The sequence below is a fragment of the Dama dama genome, chromosome X (assembly GCF_033118175.1).
Source record: "Dama dama isolate Ldn47 chromosome X, ASM3311817v1, whole genome shotgun sequence".
NCBI classification, from domain to species: Eukaryota; Metazoa; Chordata; class Mammalia; order Artiodactyla; family Cervidae; genus Dama; species Dama dama.
The window spans coordinates 115,289,642-115,310,939 of NC_083714.1; the positions used below are offsets into that span (position 1 = coordinate 115,289,642).

General features: G+C 41.7%; 1 protein-coding gene across 1 annotated transcript in view; it reads right to left on the minus strand.

Moving 5' to 3' along the window:
- SYTL5 (synaptotagmin like 5) overlaps positions 1-21,298 on the minus strand; it is a 265,631-nt gene that overhangs the window by 50,323 nt on the left and 194,010 nt on the right. Inside the window, exons 5-7 of the mRNA XM_061136176.1 lie at positions 18,104-18,219; positions 16,175-16,283; positions 12,592-12,726 (exon numbers count right to left, since the gene is read on the minus strand). Of these exons, the coding sequence (XP_060992159.1) occupies positions 12,592-12,726; positions 16,175-16,283; positions 18,104-18,219 (360 nt within the window). The remainder of the gene's footprint in view (positions 1-12,591; positions 12,727-16,174; positions 16,284-18,103; positions 18,220-21,298) is intronic.

The following is a 21,298-nucleotide window of genomic DNA, read 5'->3' on the forward strand; positions in this document are numbered from 1 at the left end:
TGAATCTTTGCCACTCAAATAGGAAGAGGATAAAGGCCTCCTCAAGTCAAAATTAGAGAAATTTAAAGTTCAATTAAGAAAGAGCTATTTTGGATCCATGTATCATGTTAGTGATATTTAAATTAGAAATATTAGAAATTAGTTCTAACAAACCTTGACGCTAAAATCTGCTTAGGGGGAAACTGACAAGAAAGGGATACATTCCTTTCGACCTAATAGGCCCAAAGTATGGGGAATGTGACACTGTCTGGGGAGCCTGGAAATCCTGAATTACTTGAAAGATACATTTCCTAGGGCAGGAAAGAGTTTCCCTTATTTTAGCTTACTTTTAAAAAGCCTTCCGTTCTGTTATCTCTAATTTCCTGCTGGCCTCAAACCTTGATAATGGCTTCCTAGACATATCAATTTCTAGGTAAAGAATTCAAGGAGAAGGGACAGAAACTCTAATTGAACAAGTTCCTTTTCTGGTTTACAGTGTGGTCTCCCAGGAGTTGAAGCCGGCAAAGAATTTCCCAGGATTCAACCTTCCCAGAGCAGACTGATAAGGTTGAGCCTCTGCCTGCCTGCGAAAATGAGGGTTTTTGTAAAAGATCAGCCAAAGACAGCATTAATCTGAAAGATATCATGCTCACTGGGACAATGAGGCTAGGGCATAACATGACACTAAGATGACATGATATTCATTCTGCAGTTTACATGCCTTCCTAACTCCTTTTAGTTATTGGAGATCTGAAATAAAACACCTGAGAGACAGGCAAGGAAGGATGTAATTAGAAAGTGAAGCAGGCATGTTAAATGAGAAAGAGGTGCTTAAAATGAGAAATAAAAGGAAAAAAAGCAGAACGAGTCTCAACCTTCCGGTTTTTGGTGATCCCCAGCTGCAACTTCTTTCTTCCCACTGTCTTATGGGTGGCCCTCACCCTAGGCTGCTTCTTTCTAGGCAACTTCTTTCTTCCCACTGTCTCATGGGTGGCCCTCACCCTAGGGTGCACATCAGAAACACCATAGAAGCTTTTAAACAACCCCGAGCTCAGGTTGCACCCAAACCACATCAGACCCTCTGGGCACGGGATGTAGGCATCAAGAGGCTTTACCACCACTCACCACTCCCCTATCACCAGTGACTGCAATATGTAGCCAAAGCTGAGAAACACTGGCCTCAACTGAGGATGAGCCTGTTTCTATAGGGCCACACCACACAACAAGTAGGATCCCTGACCAGGGATCGAGCCTGTGCCCTGCACTGGGAGCGTGGAGTCTTAACCACTGGATGCCAGCAAAGTTCTGTGGATGAGTATAAAGTCACTCATCTCAGGCATATCTCCAACTGTACTATTCCTCCCTCTCATACCACGATTATTCAGCACACTACTCGCATCAAGAGACCTGAGCTATCCTCATGGCTTAGAATGTGATGAATGGAAGGATGCTTTCTGCGTCAGTGAGTAAATGTATGGCACCAGAAGAGTCAGCAAACTATGGCTCCTGGATGGAAGTGGGGTCACCACCTGTTTTTGTATAACTTGTGAGCTAAGAGTGATTTTACATTTTCAAGTGGTTGAAAAAAATCAAAAGAAGGATATTTTATAACATGTGAGAATTATGTGAAAGTCGCATTTCAGTGCCATAAATAAACTTTTATTAATATGCAGGCATTCACATTCACTTTATACATTGTATACAGCTGCTTTTACAAAACTGCCAACTAAAAATTGGCACTTGCCATTTGCCTCTATAAGAATGAAATCACTTAGCCACTGTGGTCACTGACCTTCAAATACCCTAAAAGGAGTCCAGGGTGGAGATCAGGAATGAGGCACTCTGTGCCTCGTATCTATAAAATTACTAAAATCATTAATAGTGACATCTGTTCCTTTTGACTGGCAACAATCTTCTGCCAAAATCTGTATTTGACTGCATGTACCCTCTTCACTAAAATCAAATATAATACTGACTGACCTTCCCCCTTGCCTCTTTGGAGCAGTTTCTCAGGGCTATCTGAGAGGCTGTCTCCAGGGCTGTAGTCCTCATTCTGCCCCAAATAAACGTTAACTCACAGCTCTCGGGTTGTGTTTTTCTTGTTTTTGTTTTCAGTTGACATTCCAACAGCAGAGTGAGTAGTTGAGATGGACACCATCTGGCCCCAAACCCCCAAAATATGAACCATCTGTTGTTGTTTGGACGCTCAGTTGTGTCCAAGTCTTTTTGACCCCAGGGACTGTAGCCCACCAGGATCCTCTGTCCATGGAATTCTCCAGGCAAGAATACCGGAGTGGGTTGCCATTTTCTTCTCCAGGGGATCTTCCTGACCCAGGGATTAAACTTGTGTCTCCTCATTGGCAGGCAGATTCTTTACCACTGATCCACTGGGGAACAATCTGTACCTTTACATAAACGTCTGTTGACCCCTGTGTGTGCGCCTGAGAATACAGGCTCATGAACACACAGGTATGTATGTCTCCACTTAAAAACTGAACTCTTGAGACTTCCATGGTGGTTCAGTTGTTGGGACTCTAAGCTTTCACTGCATGGAGTGAGGGTTCAGTACCTGGTTGAGGAACTAAGATCCTGCCCGCCATGAATGGTGGCAAAAAATTAAATAAATAAATAAATACCAAACTCTTTGGAGAGTTTGCTCTCAAAGCAATGAACAATACATGTGTGTTTGTGTGTGTGTTAGTCGCTCAGTCGTGTCCAACTCTTTGCAACCCTATGCACTGTAGCTCACCAGGCTGCTCTGTCCATGGAATTTTCCAAGCAAGAATACTGGAGTGAGTAGCCATTCGATTTTCCAGGGGATCTTACCAACCCACAGACTGAACTCAGGTCTCTCGCATGGCAGATAGACACTTTACCGTATTTATGCACAAATGAAACATTTTAAGAGCTCTTGACCACTGAATGAGGGAAGCAGAGAAATACAGAGGAACTGGAAATTCATTAAGCAATTTCTCTTGCTGCAGTTTCCTCTGAAACCACTGGCTTTATGTGTCTGAGTAACATATATTTTCCTTCTTTTTCCTTTTTGGAGAAAGGACAAATGTAATACAATGTGAGAGGTATTCAATGAATTAGTGTTAAGAACATAAAGAACCCTGATCATTTGATTTACTAAACCAAAAGCTGATTTGTTTGATGGTCTTAAAATGTTTAGGGCTTCCTCAAAATATCTCGTTTCTTTAAAAAGACTCTCCAAAATGTAAGAGACAGTCATCATGTAGGAGGGACTCTGGGTATGAGGAAAAAGAAATTAAGGACAAGTAGAAATCTTAGTCTGATAATATTTTGTCATTCACAATCACAACAAAATCCTGTTCCCATGTCTTGTTTTTAAAGAATGGCTGGAAGCCAGTTGGACGAGAAGCCAGCAGCCATGACAAGTATTGGGTGGACTAGAAGTTATAAGTGAGAAAGCCAACTGCCCTCACCTCTAGACACCAAGGAAAGCAAATATTTAGCAGAATTAAGCTTTCAGCAACTAAATGGAACAAGCACTTACTCTATACTTAGTATTGGGTTGGCCAAAAAGTTTGCTTGGCTCATGTTTTTCCAAACAACCTTAAATACCTGAGTGAACTTTTTGGCCAACCCAATAGTTTGGATTTCCTAAACTCTTGTTCTACCTGGGATGCTATGTTGCTTATAAGAAAAAAGCTATCAAGGTATCAAAAGCCATCCACATCCTGCTCAATGAAGCTCTCCATCTCTTCTTTTGTAAAGTACATTTCATTTTTGCACTCTAAAAACTCTGAACTGGGACTTCCCTGGTCTAGTGGATAAGAATTTGCCTGCCAATTCAGGGCACACAGGTTTGATGCCTGATCCAGGAAAATCCACATGTCACAGGGCAACCGGGCCTGTGAGCCATGATTACTGAGGCCCGAGCACTCTAGAGTCTATGCTCCACAAGAGAAACTATCACAATGAGAAGGCCCTGCATCACAAGTAGAGAGTAGTCCTCACTCACTGCAACTAGAGAAAACCTGCATGCAGCAAGAAAGACTCAATAGAATTTAGAAAGATGGTAATGATAACCCTATATGCAAAACAGAAAAAGAGACACAGATGTACAGAACAGACTTTTGGACTCTGTGGGAGAAGGCGAGGGTGGGATGTTTCGAGAGAACAGCATCGAAACATGTATATTATCTATGGTGAAACAGATCACCAGCCCAAGTTGGATGCATGAGACAAGTGCTCGGGCCTGGTGCACTGGGAAGACCCAGAGGGATTGGGTAGAGAGGGAGGTGGGAGGGGGGATCGGGATGGGGAATACATGTAAATCCATGGCTGATTCATGTCAATGTATGACAAAAACCACTATAATATTGTAAAGTAATTAGCCTCTAACTAATAATAAATGGAAAAAAAAGAAGAAAGACTCAGAAAAGTCAAAAACAAACAAATACAAATAAAAAAGATGAAAAAGAAACATTAAAATATATTTAAAAAAAACACTGAACTGTTCATTTTCTTGCACATGCAAAATTGCTTTATGTATCTTTTCCTTTGAACTTCCTGGTTCCTCTATCTAGGATGTTCTTCTCACCTCTCTTTCTGTGGCCACGTCCTCCTCACTCCTTCAAATTGCTTAGGGATCATTTCCTCGAAGCTCCTCTGATTCTTCTGGATGGATAAACGCCTGTCTCTGGTTCTTCCATAGCACACAGATTATCTTTTTATCATGATACCATGTTGTTCAGTCGCTCAGTCATGTCCGAATCTCTGTGACCCCATGGGCTGTAGCATGCCAGGTTTCACTACCCTTCACCTTCTACAGGAGCTTGCTCAAACTCATGTCCATTGAGTCAGTGATGCCATCCAACCAACTCACCCTCTGTCATCCCCTTCTCCTCCGGCCTAGAAACTTTCCCAGCATCGGGGTCTTTTCTAATGAGTCAGTTCTTCACATCAGGTGGCCAAAGTATTGGAGTTTCAGCTTCAACATCAGTCCTTCCAATGAATATTCAGGACTGATTTCCTTTAGGACAGACAGGTTGGATCTCCTTGCCGTCCAAGGGACTCTCAAGAGTCTTCTCCAACACCACAGTTCAAAAGCATCAATTCTTCAGTGCTCAGCCTTCTTTATGATCCAACCCTCACACCCATACATGACTACTGGAAAAACCACACCTTTCACTATATGGACTTTGGTGGCAAAGTAATGTTTCTGCTTTTTTTTTTTTTGTCTCTGCTTTTTAATATGCTATCTAGGTTGGTCATAGCTTTTCTTCCACGGAGCAAGCGTCTTTTAATTTCATGGCTGCAGTCACCATCTGCAGTGATTTTGGAGACCGAGAAACTAAAGTCTGTCACTGTTTCCATTGCTTCCCCATCTATTTGCCATGAAGTGATGGGACCGGATACCATGATCTTCGTTTTTTGAATGCTGAGCTTTAAGCCAACTTTTTCACTCTCTTCTTCCAATTTCATCAAGAGGCTCTTTAGTTCCTCTTCACTTTCTGCCATAAGGGTGGTGTCATCTGCATATCTGAGGTTATTGATATTTCTCCCAGTTATCTTGATTTCAGGTTGTGCTTCATCCAGTCCGGCATTTCACATGATGTACTCTGCATATAAGTTAAATAAGCAGGGTGACAATATACAGCCTTGACGTACTCTTTTCCCTATTTGGAACCAGTCCGTTGTTCCATGTCTGGGTCTAACTGGTGCCTCTTGACCTGCATACAGGTTTCTGAGGAGGCAGGTAAGGTGATCTGGTATTCCCATCTCTTGAGGAATTTTCCACAGTCTGTTGTGATCCACACCGTCAAAGGCTTTAACATAGACAATGAAGCAGAAGAGGATGTTTTTCTGGAAATCTCTTGCTTTTTCTTTGATCCACCGGATATTGGCAATTTGATCTCTGTTTCCTCTGCCTTTTCTAAATCCAGCTTGAACATCGGGAAGTTCAAGGTTCACAAAATGTTGAAGGCTCACTTGGAGAATTTTGAGCATTACTTTGCTAGCATGTGAAATGAGTACAATTGAGCGGCAGTTTGAACATTCTTTGGCATTGCCTTTCTTTGGGATTGGAATGAAAACTGACCTTTTCCAGTCCTGTGGCCACGGCTGAGTTTTCCAAATTTCCTGGCATGTTGAGTGCAGCACTTTAACAGCATCATCTTTTAGGATTTGAAACAGCTCAACTGGAATTCCATCACCTCCACTAGCTTTGTTTATAGTGATACCATATTGTCTTGAAATTGTTTAGTCATCCCAACCTTCCCTGACAATTTGGAAGTTCACCAAGGGATAGAAAAGCAGCATTGTCTAAGAACGTCCACATTTACCACTTAGCATATAGTACTAAGGGACTTCCCTGGTGGTTCAGTCAGTAAAGAATACACCTGCAATGCAGGAGATCCAGGTTTCATCCTTGGGTCAGAAAGATCCCCTGGAGAAGGAAAGGGCAACTCATTTCAGTATTCTTGCCTGGAAAATCCCATGGACAGACGAGCCTGGCAGGCTACAGTACATGGGGTCACAAGAGTCAGACTCAACTTAGCAACTAAATGAACACATATAGTACCAGGCCAATAACATTGGCAGAGCTATATGTTGAATTTATTTGTATAAATAAAATGCATAGGTGAGCAAGTCATTTAGCTCTACTCCTCAATGATCTAACAGAAGAAGACAGGCCATTACTCTGTCTTAGCTACCCTGAGCATGTAACGTGTCACCTAATACACCTTAAGTAAGAGTGAAGTAAATCAGAAAGAGAAACACATTAATGCATGTACGTGGAATCTAAAAAACTGGTACAGATGATCCTAGTTCCAGGTCGGAAATAGAGACAGAGATGTGGACATGGGAAGTGGGAAAAGGAGGGTGGGACAAATTGGAAGATTAGGATTGACACATATACACAACCGTGTGTAAAGCAGAGAGCCAGTAGGAAGCTCTTGTGTAGCACAGGGAGCTCGGCTCGGTGCTCTATGATGACGGAGAGGGGTGGGGTGGAAGAGGGAGGGAAGTCCACGAGGGAGGGGATCTATGTATACAAACAGCTGATTCACTCTGTTGTATAGCAGAAACTAAACACAACGTTGTAAAGCAATTCTACTCCAATTTAACAAAGAGAACGCAGAACCCAGGGGTAGTTTGACCTAAGTATGGTGTCAAGGGTCTGGCTGAACTCCCGATCTCCATACTTCCTCACATTATTGACGTTTATAATGAGGAAAGTCACATGTATACACAGTCACATGTACGCAAATCACAGGCTCTGGCAGTGTGAGACACTACACCTTTGGAGGAGGTCTGAGAGCAGTTACGGGGGGATGCTGCAGCAGAGGGCAGTGCTCACCCTTCAGCACAGAACTCTGTTTACTATGAATGCCCACAACTCTACCCAAGAAGATTTTTTTTCAATTCCAAGTGCCTAGAGCACCAGTGCACAGAACAAGTCAGAGTAAGTAAGAGATCTTCCCAACTCAGGGATTGAACCCGGGTCTCCAACATTGCAGGCAGATTCTTTACCATCTGAGCCACCAGGGACACCCACTCTAGACCTCATGTAATGGATACAGTCACAGTTCAAGTTAATCACATACTCTTCTAACTCCACTATTTCTCACCTCTTCTGTCACCTGTCCATCACTTCATGGAAGGAAGAGTCATTTTTCTCAGGACACCGGGATTTTGCAAATTGCTTTAGGCTTAGTATTTATGAAACTTGTGGCTTTAATTGCTCACCCGTTGCTGCCACTAAGAAGGGCTGAGCTTACTCAAAGCAGGTTAAAATAGGAAGAAAGGAATTAGCATGGGACAAGTTAAGCAGAGGCACAGGAAAGAGGTGAAAGTAATTTTCCTTTGGAGAACAGTCCTTATAACCATTGTTCTTTTGCATCACAAAACTCTCACAGCTAGTATTACAGAATGAACTGGACATCCTTTTAGAGATGTACTATAAATTTGAACAATTTTTAAAGCCTGGTAAGGAAAGGAGTTTGCTCAGAGCATTAGAAACTAGCTCTCCAGCATTTTATCTACTGCACAGAACAAACCAGTATTGACTTTGTGGAAGTGGTCCTGACTCAGAACTAAAACACTCCCGGCTTGCCAATATTTCAAGTAGTAGTAAGAGGATGCTGCCTAATTGCCATCTTAATCTCAAAGATGCTAATGAAAATGACATTGGGGACAGGAAGATGATTTTACTTCTGATGAAAAAAGGATGAGTCACATAATGACAGAATGGGTTTCATCAACTTATTTTGCCCAAAATAATAGATATGAGGAAAGAATGACTTTTTTAGTCATTAAGATACCAAACATGTCTTACTTACCAGAAGGAAAGGGGGAGAGAGAGAGACAGAGGGAGAGGGTGAGCCAGAGGGAGGGAGCTGGGGGATGGGATGAGAATGAGGACCAGCTAAGAAGGTAAGGGCTGCTGTGAATGGTGTGGTTTCTGCTTTCAGATCAGAGCCAACCAAATCAGCTTGTGAAGCTTCACAGAGACTGACAGTCAGTCCCGGGGCTCCCAGAGAGCAATTAAGAACAACTAGGTAAAACTAGAATGTGCTTGGGCAGGGGGTGGGGTTGGGGGACAGGAGAAACTGGTTGGTTGTCAGAGGTTCCTGTGGCTCAATACTTGCCGTATCCTCCAATGTCATGATAGAAATGCTGCTGAGAAACACAGCAGCGTCCTTTATCCATCTTCTTACTGAACAAAATCAATTTTCAGTTATAAGTTCCACTCTTCCTATATTTTAGGGGACAATATTGATGTCCCCTCCAGATTCCCTCAGATCCCTTGCAGCAGGCTCCACCCACCCATCCCAAGCTTCTGGGTACTTTTCTGTTAAGGGTTTGCACTTACAATGTTCAGAGCTTTGCCTTTAGCACTGGAGGCCAAGCATGCCTTGAAGTATGCCTCCCCTGACCCTCAGTTAAATCTGAATTTCACATAAACAATCAAGAATGTTTTAGTATAAAAATATACTACTATTTACATAGTACATACCAATAAGATTTCATGAAACATATTTCTTAAAAAGTTTTTTTATCTGAACACAAATTTAACTGGACATCCTGTATCATCATTTGCTAAATCTGGAAACCCAATCTAAGGGAACTTATAAACAATGACTTATTGGGACAGAAGTGCAATGGTCCAGCTCCTCAAAATGTAAAAACCTAGAGATACCAATACTTTATGCCCCAGAATCCCTTGCAGGATTAAGCTGAGTCCTCAAACTCATACCTCACCAGAGACATCAAATTGCTCATCTTCTTCGCTTTTTTAAAAAATTGAGGTATAGTTGCTTTACAATATTTTGTTGGTTTCTGCTTACAGCAAATTGAATCAGCTCTATTTAGACATATATATCCCCTCCCTCTTGGACCTCCCTCTCACCCATCTAGGTCACTTACTCCCTTACTGGTAGCTCCCAGAATCATTTCAATTAATAAATTACTTACTTAGGAATCCTTGTCTGAGGATTCATTTCTAGGAGAGTAGGATTTTTTTTAACTTTTTATTTTGTATTTGGGTATAGCCAATTAGCAGACAATGTTGTGAGATTCAGATGAACAGGAAAGGGACTCAGCCATGTATATATATGTTCCCATTATCCCCTAAACTCCCCTCCCCTCCAATCCAGGCTGCCACATAACATTGAGCAGAGCTCCCTGTGCTATATAGTAGGACCTTGTTGGTTATCCATTTAAGTATAGCAGTATGTACATGTTCATCCCAAACTCCTTAACTATCCCCTTCCCCCATTCATCTCCCTAGCAACTGTAAGTTCCTTCTCAAAGTCTGTGAGTCTAGCTAAGACTTTTTTTTTTTAATAAGGATTTAAGATAGATATCTCACAAATCACACCACATTGACAACTCATCACAGCATGAAAGGAATTAGGAATCACTGCCTTGAAGAGCATTCTGTTTGTTAATTACAGTTCACATTTCTATGCCTTAAAAAAAACAAAACTCAGCTGTCTCATGTGTCAAGTCCCAAGAAACCAGTGAAGAGCCATTTGCCATGTTCCTCCAAGAGGCTGCTGCGCCTTGCCTAAGCCATTCATACATTTCCCTGCTTTGAAACTCCTGAAAAGAAATAAAATCTAACCAGGCATCTGAAAAATAATCATTTCCACTCCAATATGAGTTTTTAAAAACGATGCTCAAGCCCAGCTGCTCCAGGAAAAGAGCAATGAACTATGGAGAAATATGCGTGGAAGAGGAGAAGGGGGAATTAACTGCTAAGCTAGGCCAGGTAATAGATGGCAGAGGCCAGAATCTTGCAAATTCTCTTTTGGGGAATCTGCTGTTACAGGGGAGGCTGCAGTTCTGCTTGAAGAACCTAATGAGAAAAGAAGGTCTGCAAGCTTGACTACTTGGCTTTGCAGAATTCTTCCAGCTCCAAGAAAATAAAAAAGGAGTTAACACCTTTTATAAAGGGATGGGAGTGAAGAAAAGTTAGGCCACCTCCTGCCCCTACTTCCTAAGGAATAATTTGGGGATAATGTAACTCATCTCACAGTGGCAGTCCTTTAATGAATGAGTCATCATTGTGATAAATACATGTTTCAGGAAAAGGACATTTTGCTCTACTGATCTCCCAAACATCCTGACTCTCCTTCTTATTGGGAAGACATTGTTCTTGGCCTAGTTCAGTCGAAGCACCCTGACTATTATTAATATATTCTATCTCTAAACCAAAGCACCCTGACCATTATATTCTATCTATTGCTCTTTGGTATTTACAATCTCAAAGATAAAGTCTATTTAGGACAACCTTCCAATTTACAACAAGAGGCACCTGGGTCAATACACCAGTCTTTGGTGAAACATGTCCATATGGCTTTATAGCTTTATGTGTGTGGTTCTTTTTATGCATGGATTTTTTTTTTTAACCCATAGTAAATACTACAGTACTCCAGGATCCTTAGTTGGGTAAATCCTTGGATATGGAGCTGCATGAGGATACAGAGGAACTATGGATAGGAAAAGCTTACTGTCAAGTGATACTCGGATTATTGACAGGCAAAGTGAGGGGGTGGGGTCAGTGCAACTAACTCCTATGTTATTTCAGGGTCAGCTGTATCTACACGCAGAAGTTGTTAAGACACAAGGAATAAACCCAGGCAGGTAGATTCTGAAACAACCATGTAAGCACTGTGATATTGGAGAGTATGACCCTTACTCTTCTTAAGTAACTGTAAAATGAATAATTTAATTTTCTTCATTGAGCCAGGAGACTAAGTGTTTTGAATGGGGGACTCCATCTTTCCTCTTTATATGGATATATTATCCCTTTTAAATGCCAGCCTGAAATATGAGCCAAGATAGCTCATCCAGCAAGTCCCCATGAGGCTGAACAAAAATAGCATCTCTAAATAATTATGATCCCTGAGAGTTAGGAACTCAGCAATCAAAACCAAAATTGAGATTTTCCTACATAAGGTTTTGTGGGACAAGATAGGGGGCCACCCGAAGAGAAGTCAAAGGAAATGATTTCAAGGACAAATGCAACCAGGGTTTAAAGTATTTTTTATCATAAAGGAAATATAGCTACATTCTTGAGAATTTGGAAAGGAATGAATACAATCATCATCTTTTGATAGTGGATGATAAATGATTTATTTTATGCTTATTTTTTTCTTTGAAGTTTTACATAAAGTGACACAAGTTTGTAGGAATGCTATAGGGGAAAAGATATCGGTATGGACAGTACCTGCACTCTTAATGACCCATGAGGATAGATCTTTTTTCTCATCGTTGCCTTTGATAATATACCAGTCATGAAAATCGGCCTTGAATTCTGTTCCAACAGGATAAAGAACATTCAGCCTGATAGGAAATGACTAGACTCTTGGCTATCCTTTCTCTCTTTACTTTTCTTGACAAGGTGATAGCTCTATACATGGGAGATTTGAGGAGCTGGCCTTCTGATAACATGTTAGAGGTGGTAGAACTAGAAGGAAGTGGAATTTATGGAAATTCTCTGAGGCAATTCAAAGGAAATTATTATTAATTTTTTAAAGTTGTAAGGAATGTATATGACACCTAGAGGTTTCTTTTTCCAAAGCTTAAACAGAAAAAAATCAAGAAATCAATGAAAACAATTTATTTTCCTGGATTTATCCATGTGAACTGCAGCCCTGAGTCCCCCAAAACCATCAAGTCTCAGCCATGCAAGTAACACAGATGATTTCGATAGCTGTAATTCCAGAAATATAAGTGCTTACCATTTCAACTAAAAACTATCTTCCTGGCTTTTCACGTTATGTATTAGTTTAAGATCTCTGAGAGGGAATACATTACAGGTATCTAGAAGCATTGTTTGGCTAGAAATATACAAACCTGGGCTTCCCTGGTGGTTCAGATGGTAAAGAATCCACTGGCAATGTGCGAGACCTGGACTCGATCCCTGGGTTGGGAAGATCCCCTGGAGGAGGGCATGGCAACCCGCTCCAATATTATTGCCTGGAGAATCCCCATGGACACAGGAACATGGCATGCTATACAGTCCATGGGGTCGCAAAGAGTCGGACATGACTGAAGTGACTGAGCACGAATGTACATACCAACCCTGTCCTCAGTCACTTCCTTTGGCTAATCTGTTATGTGTCTTACCTGTCGGAACCAGGGGCTGACTTTAAACTCCGAAAATTGTGGCTGTCTAAGTCTAAGCTGTAGCTCCGCCCACTTTCAGTTTTGGGAGTGATGATTTCTCCTCTGGTTGCTGATCTGAACTTGCTAAGAAGAAATCTGAAATTACACATATACATACATATATTTAAAAGGAAGATAAGAAGACACTTCAGTATATCATTTTAAGAATACCATTTATTGTACTTCCAATGGTATATAATTCTTCAATGAAGCTGACTTGAGGCTGAGCAATTCTGGGGAGTCCCCATGGCTTCTGCAACAGAGGGTCAATGGTACCTGTAGAGGCAGTGAGGGCATTCTCCCAAAGCCATACCAGCTGCTGGTAGGCTAGGACTCTATCCTTCTAAGAAAAATATCATTGACTATGGGCACTCACCACTATCACCTAAGAATGGTGAAGCACTGCCCGGGCTGAACTTATTTACACCGTGCTGAGAAAAGGGGAGTTTGAACTCACCTTGCTCAGACAGAAGAGCTAGGATGATCCTCTGGGATCAACTAATGTAGCAACTTACTAGACTGCAGCTCCATGAGACGGACAACTCTTGTTCCTCTTGTTCCCTGTCAGGCCCCCTGAAGTTAGAGGGAGGCCTGGCATGAACTAGAACCCAGCCAGTTCTTGAGGAATAAGTGACTGCATGCATGCTCCTGGGGTAATAAGTCTGAACAATGGAATGGCTCACACCACATGAACCTTGACTGCATTCCCATTTCCCCAAATTATATGGAACTCAAGCCAAATGAGCTCTTCAGAAACCAATATTCAGGTCATCATCCAAGTTATCAAAAGCCTCAAACATGGGTCTTTTCAAATGCACTCACATAAAGACAAACCAAAGCTATTTTCCTTTTGTGATGGTATCAGTAGAGACCAGTTCATTTACTTTACTGGCTATAGTTTTCTCATGGGGAAAAACTATTCCAGAGGTACTGGGACGATCTTAATAGGATCTGCCAAGTTGTCTGTTTCAAAGACCACTGGTGGAGTGTCTCATCAAAGTGTCAGAAGCTTCAATCTGCCTGAAAATTACATTTTAGGTGAGAATAGCACTTAATATCATGTCAAATGATGTTGCTTTGAGAACCACTGTATACATGTCCTTACCTCTGCACAGCTGCTTCCGGTGTCTCCTCTATGTGAACTCTTCCTCCTTTTTTGTTATCCTGGGCCCTCTCCCTCTTTCAAACTCCTCAAGTCCCTTTTAGAATTTGATGCCTTTCCCAATGGTCCCTGTGCCCTCCCAACATCGATAATCTAATATTTAATTATTTATTCCCATATTATATCTTTTGTAGTCATATAGCTTCCCTGGTAGCTCAGTGGGAAAAATTCCACCTGCCATGCAGGAAACAGAGGTTCAATCCCTGGGTCGGGAAGATCCCCTGGAGAAGGAAATGGCAACCCAGTATTCCTGCCTGGAAAATCCCATGGATAGAAGAGGCTGGCGGGCTATAGTCCACAGGGTCGCTAAAGAATTAGACACGACTGAGCTACTAAACAACAACAACAACAAACTTCTTACCATGTTTCAAAAAGGCTATCAGGCTGCTCATATTGCCATCTTAGATTTTCCTAAAACCCTTTTCTACATTATTAACTTTTCAAGTGTGGACCTTTGAACCTTTTCTTTTCAACTAGGTGTTACATTCTTTGACGACAGAACAATCAGATCCCAGTTTGGAGTTTCAGCAGAGCTCAGTCCAGCACTAGGACTCTTTTGACAATTCAGGATGTATATCCTTCACGGTACTATTTAGCTCCTTACAGTCTCCCAGCTCCAGGCTCACCATTCTGTAACCCACATAGTGATGTCTGGCCTGGGGTCCACACACTCTACCTCCTAGAGGCCCTTGTGGGCTCCACACCAAATTCAATCAGATCACTGGTTGTTTTTGATGGGCCAGGCACCATGCTGAATACTGCAGCACAAAAGTAAAAAAGCCAGTAGAAGAGCTTACAATGAAGAGGAGGGGAGAGAGGGGGTGTATCCGGCGAGATCAGTTCATTTGCTTGACATTCTTGTGTAAGGAGGGGTTGATGTCAGAGCGCAAAATCAAGAGTGATGCAGAGACACAAGCCATTGTGGGAGCCCCAAGGAGACACAAATAGGTTTAGAATGGTAGGAAGGCTCAAGATATAGGACATATGGCCCCTCTAGCTATCTTTCCCATTCATCACTGCTAATTAACGAAGGTGTGGTTAGTCATGAGTGTTTGAGTCAAATGACATTTAGGATTCATGCCTACTCATAGTAAAAGATTCTTTAAAGAAAGAAAAAAAGTACACTTTCTGTAGAGACAGATGAAGGCTCAGGGACTGGCAGCCTTTCACATTGGCTTTTGCTGAGAACAAAGCCATGCTACCCAGTGTGCGTGTATGTGCTCAGTCATATCTGACTCTTTGTCACCCCATGACTGTAGCCCACAGGCTCCTCTGGCCATGGGATTTCCCAGGAAAGAATACTGGAGTAGGTTGCCATATTCCCTTCTCCTCGGGTTCTTCCCAGCCCAGGGATTGAACCCACATCTACTGCGTTGGCAGGTGGATTCTTTACTGCTGAGTCATCAGGGAAGCCCCACAGTACTCAGAACAAACCATAAAGCCACTTGGTATAAATTAGGATTCTCACTACCTGGACCACAAAACTGGCCAACAGGCAGGGCTATGAAGCAACACTTTGCCCTTGGGATCCTTTTTTTAATTTTTGATGTGGACCATTATTACAGCCTGTATTGAATTTGTTACAATGTTATTTCTCTTTTATGCTTTGATTTTGTGGCCATGAGGCATGTGTGATCTTAGCTCTCTGACCAGGGATTGAAGTCACACCTCCTGCACTAGAAGGCAAAGTCTCAACCACTGGACCATCAGGGAAATCCTGCATTTCAGTACTTATAACCTGCATTTTGGGGGCCAATTGACTCCCCTGATGGAACCTTCTTGTTTCCAGTTTCCCAGCACTTCCCTGTTGGCCTCCCATTCCTATTCTCAGTATTTGATACATAGATTTGCTTTCTGAATGAAGTTAGTGAGGTGGCCAAATGGTTCCTTCCTTAAGGAGACCTGCATTTTAAACAGGGGAGACAGTGTTTGAAGCCCTATTAAGAAATCTTGGATTTGGCTGTTTCATACATCAACACTCAGGTTGGGCGGGTTGGGGAGGGTGGAGGGGTTGGTGTCGACTACAACAAAGGTAGTTGTCACCTCCTACAGGCAACATTGGCCCAAGCATGAAGCCTGCTACTGAGAAATAAAGGGATTCGCTTGGTATAAGATCAAATATGTCAACTGAAAGCAAAATCCTCACAGGTTCAGGTCAGAAGGGACCTTTATCTAAAACTGAAAGTAATTAAAACTGCATTTCCTGAGGCAAATGATAAGAGAATGTTACCTCAGTCGAGTCTCTGACCTTTTCTGGGTCATTTAAGTGACATTAGACTTCCAAAACAGCGGGGGCCGGCGGGGGGCGGGGAGTGGGGGCTGTCTATGTCACAGGTGACTGGAACAAGGATCAAAGATTCCCTTGAAGAGGCTGTGTCTTACCCCTTTCTCCTGGGTCCATCGTGGCTGGCCTTCTGCCCAGCAGAAGGCAAAGCATCTGACTTTTCTGTGTTCTGGCGGGTTTGTTCTTGGCTTTGTATTTCTCCATCTCCTCATTAAAAACAATCAGAAGACAAGTTTACACACAAAATGGCAAGAAACAAAAGCTATTTCCTAGTCTTCATTCATGTTTCTACATTTACACATGGCAGAGAAGTTAAAGTAACTGGCAATGATGTTTCCATCTTATGTTTCCCAGTCACATGTATTTTTCATCTGTCCAGTGTTCCACAGTTAAATGAAGATTAAGATTGGGACTCATCTGTGAGAGTTTTGCTGAGATAAGCTTTGTAGAGATGGAGGACTTAAACATCCTTCCTCTACAAATATTTTTAGGGCAGAGGACCCAAGGTTCACAAGAACTCCAAATACCTAGAGGCTGAATTGTAGCATGGGATTCTAGAAACAATATCATTATTTTGGAGCATATAAGCCAGACTTCCTGGGAGGGTGAGTAGCTGTGCACACACCTTCTGATGGTCTACACTACTGAGGTTTGAGTGGAGGAAGCAGCCAAAACTAACTGCTTCCTTGTAACTCAACTCTGCTTTCTCTGTGGCATTAATCCCAGGGTTACCTCTCTGGGAAAGCCCTTCCTTGCTAGTGCGACACCAAGAAGGGGCATTGGAAGCAGGTCCAAGCCTCCGAGCCAGGCTTCAAAATCAGGGCATTATTTTCCAGTATGTGAAAGGTGAGATACCCTAGGAACAGACCCACAGATGTCTGCTCCAGCTTTAGTGTAGCCCAGATGAGAAATATTATTCTAAACACACGTTTCACTCAATATTTAAGCAGTTAAATTGTGGTCTGAATGCACAGACTAGCGTTCTCAAAGTGGGGTGTTAACAGTAAATCCCTACATATGAACAAATTCTGTTCTGAGTGTGTTCATAAGTCCAACAAAGTTAGCCTAAGTACCCAACTAATATAACTGGCTATTATTTATGCGAGAAGTTTGTAATACTTCTGTGTGTCATACTTTTATGTGTAATACAATACATAAAAAACAAATAAAAAACAAGACACATTAGTACAGTAGTACAGTTCAACAGCTGGCATATAGGGGCTGGCACTGAGTGAACAGGCAAGAATTACTAAGTGGAGGAGGGGGAGGAAGTGGGAGATGGCAGAGCTGATGGGTGGTCAGCAACAGGAGATGAAGGGCACGCTGCGATTTCATTCACATCTGAATTAACTGGACATGAAACTGTACATTCACGTTTGAGAGTTCACAACTTGAAGGTTCATAGGTAGGGAACTTACTGTATTTGCATTTGGTGACAATATAATTCTTCACTGAGTGAAACTGCTTTGTGCATTTCAGGCCATTTAGCATCCCTCAATGCCTCTGATTCCCCCACAGTCATTGGGATAAGCAGATAGGGCCCCTAGCATTTCCAAACACTTCCCTAGCCTGATTGGGGGAGGGGGCACATTACAAAGTATCAGCCCTTGGTTGATAATCCCTGGATGAGAAAAAGTAACATTTAAATGAAATCTGAAATACATCCTTATTGAAAAACCAAAGATTTCTGCCACAATGTGAATCATGTAAGGCATCTATTTTATGTTACTTTAACTGCTTAGTAAAATATCGGAAGTGCATTCAGGAAAAGAACTGTCTGTGATGAAGAGCAATGCCTTTCCTGAAAACCTTACTGTGCCACATATGAGAAAAATGACTGTGGGTTTCATTTTCTACCAACTTCATCTTCCCTTGTATGAATTGAAGATTTAGATTTGATGCCACCAAGTTTTGAAATGATCTAAGGGATTCAACAGAGGAAATTCAACTGTGGTTTTTTTATACATAAAATAGAGAAGTTATTTAGCCCACCAAAAGGAAGATTAAAGCAGTTTTGCTTTAGTTACCTGGACTTCTTCTTAAGATGGACTGTCGGACAACATCAGTGCCCAGAACATTGACGTGCTTGAAACGCTTTGCCTTTTCTTCAAAAAACCACTCACCAGTTACAATCCTTAGCTGCCTACTCAAAAGAAAAGAGGAGAGCATTGGAATCCAACTGTTCAGCCAAATAATTAACTCAAAAACCCCTAATTGAGTAAAAGATAACCAGTTAGAGAGTCCATCTCACTCCTTGGAGTAATTTATGGTGATCATAATCCACTGTTAGTTGAATATGTACTATATACAAGGTACTTACTAATTGCTCTTCATACTTACTATATTTTTATCCACTTTGTAAACATGATTATCCACATTTTATAGATGAAGAAACAGAGCAATAAAATGATGTGTCTCATACATAAAGCCAGGATCTCACCCCAAGCAGTCTGACCTACAGCTCAACTTCTTTTTTGTTTGGTTTTTTTAATTTTTATTTTATTCAGTTAGAGTTGATTTACAATGTTGTGCTAATTTCTGCTTTAAAGTGATTCAGTTATACACACATACATTCTTTTTCCTATTCCTTTCCATTATGGTTTATCAGAGGATATTGAATAGTTTCCTGTGATATACATAGGATCTTGTTGTTTATCCATTCCATATATAATAGCTTGCATCTATCAACCCCAAACTCTGAATCCATCCCTCTTCCACTCCCTTGGCAACTACGAGTCTGTCCTCTGTGTCTGTGAGTCTTCTTCTGTTTTGTAAATAATTTCATTTGTGTCATAGATTAGACTCCACATATAAGTGACGTCACATGATATTTGCCTATCTCTGTCTGGGTTACTTGGCATGATAACTTCTAAGTTCATCCATGTTGCTACAAATGGCATTATTCCATTCTTTTTTATGCTATAGTTCAAGTTCTTAACCATGGCATGTGCTAAGTCACCTCAGTCATGTCCAATTCTTTGCGACCCTAAGGACTGTAGCCCGCCAGGCTCCTATGACCATGGGATTCTCTAGGCAAGCATACTGGAGTGGGTTGCCATGCTCTCCTCCAAGGGATCTTCCCGACCTTGGGATCAAAACCACATCTCTTATGTCTCCTGCATTGGCAGGCAGGTTCTTTACAGCTACTGTCTCCCGGGGAGTCCTAACCACTGCATTCGTGAATAAATAAGCTCCAACGGAAACAATGGGGAACAAATGTAAAGCTTTGAATTATAAAGGGGCTGTGATCACACTCTGTTTTAGAATGATATCTTGATGTAATATAACGACTGGATTAAAGAGAGAATGGGACAAAGAAACAGATTGGCCATGGCAATAGTCCAGGAGAGAGATAGCAAGACCCAAGCTAGGGCAATGACAAGACCAATGACAATGATAAGACTAATGACAAGATCAATGACAAGAGGAAGAGCCAAATTAAAAAGGTAGGTGGTAGAAGGACCTGTCTGGGTTTCACAATCAATAGAATGTTGAAGGTGGAAAAGAAAGACCTCGGAACAATCACAACCATGTGTAATGTTTATGCAAACCCTTTATCCCAGTTACTAGGCCTATTGACCATTCTTAGAATATGGCCCATATGTTCATCTACTACTTGACCTAAGGCTTCTATGGAGGACTGTAATGGAAAATGAAGTTGAAAGGTAGAATTGAGTCACAAAATGGAAAACTCTGAAAGTCAAGCTAAGGAGTTGGAATGCCATTTTGGAGCCAATGGGGAACACTGGCAGATTATCTAAATTTCAAGTTGAATTATAGAATCTCTGAAGTATCTCTGAAGTATTATATGTGGTAGAAACCAGAAGCAGGCAGGCCAATGAAGAAGTAACTCAACAGATAGGACAGGAAATGATGAAGATGTGTATCTGGGTATCATGGGGGTAAGGAGTGAAAAGAAAGATAAAAGATACTTAGGCCACTATGTAAGCAGATAGGTTAAGGTGTCCCTGGCAAAAGATAACCGGGAATGGCTTTCTTGACAAAGAATCAGTTTTGGTCTGAGCCATTTTGTTATCTGAGCCTGGCTACAGTGCTCACCCTTGAACAGGTCTCAGTAATCAAAGATCTTAAGGGAGGGAATAATGGTGGAGCCATGGGGAGGGTCCTAGTTCCTCAAGGGACATAGTTAGCAACATATATTTGAGTTCTACAGGAACTAAGGCCCCGACAAAGGTGGAGGATAGGAAGATGATGTTGATCCTTCTGACTCCAACTGATGCTGGATTCTGTGGACCTTTGTCTCCAATACTATGCTGAATTCTCCTCTGCTCAAGCCCCCTCATGAATACTCATGTACCTTTAGCTTAAAATTTCCCCAATTTTGGTTGGGGAGACAATGCTTTGAGAAAGATCCCTGGTGTTCCCCTTAATTGTGCGAGCGCTCAGTCATGTCTGACTCTTCGTGACCCCATAGACTACAGCCTGCCAGTCTGTCTATGGAATTTTCCAGGCAAGAATACTGGAGAGGGTTGCCATTTCCTCCTCCATGGGATCTTCTCGACCCAGGGATTAGATCCATGTTTCCTGTATCTCCTGCATTGGCAGGTGGATTCTTTACCACAGAGTCATCTGAGAAGCTCGTTCTCCTTACTTGCTGCAAGTAATAATAAATACTTCCTTCTTGTGATCTTGGGCTTGGTTGCATCTACTGACTCAACACTCACCAAGAGGTGAACCCAGTTTTCAGGTTAACAACTGAAGATGAAAATCAGAAAAATTGGTGACAAGTCTGCCATGGCTAAAGTAAAGCAACTAAGAGTCAAAGAAGATCTCTAGCCCTATAGTATTATATCCATGAGATTCAGTACCTCCTTGACTGAACTTAGAAATTAACAATTGGATCCTAAATAAAATAAAATAAAAAACACTCTAGAAAAATATGCCAATTTGTTCTCTCCAGCAATTATGATAAAATACTTACTTATTCATTTATGTCATGTTGTGCAGCATGTGGAATCTTAGTTACCTGACTAGGGATCAAACCCATGCCCCCTGCAGTAGGAGCATGGAGTCCTAACCACTGAACCACCAGGTGAGTCCCTGAAATATTACTCCTAAATGTAGGAAACAAAGGTAAGTTACCTATGAAACCCAGCTCCATCACTGGGGGAAAAGTGAAAATGTTATCCTTGGAGTAAATTATTCATTGAATGACCACAGCTTGTACATTTGAAATTTATTCTCAAGTGGCTAGATCACCT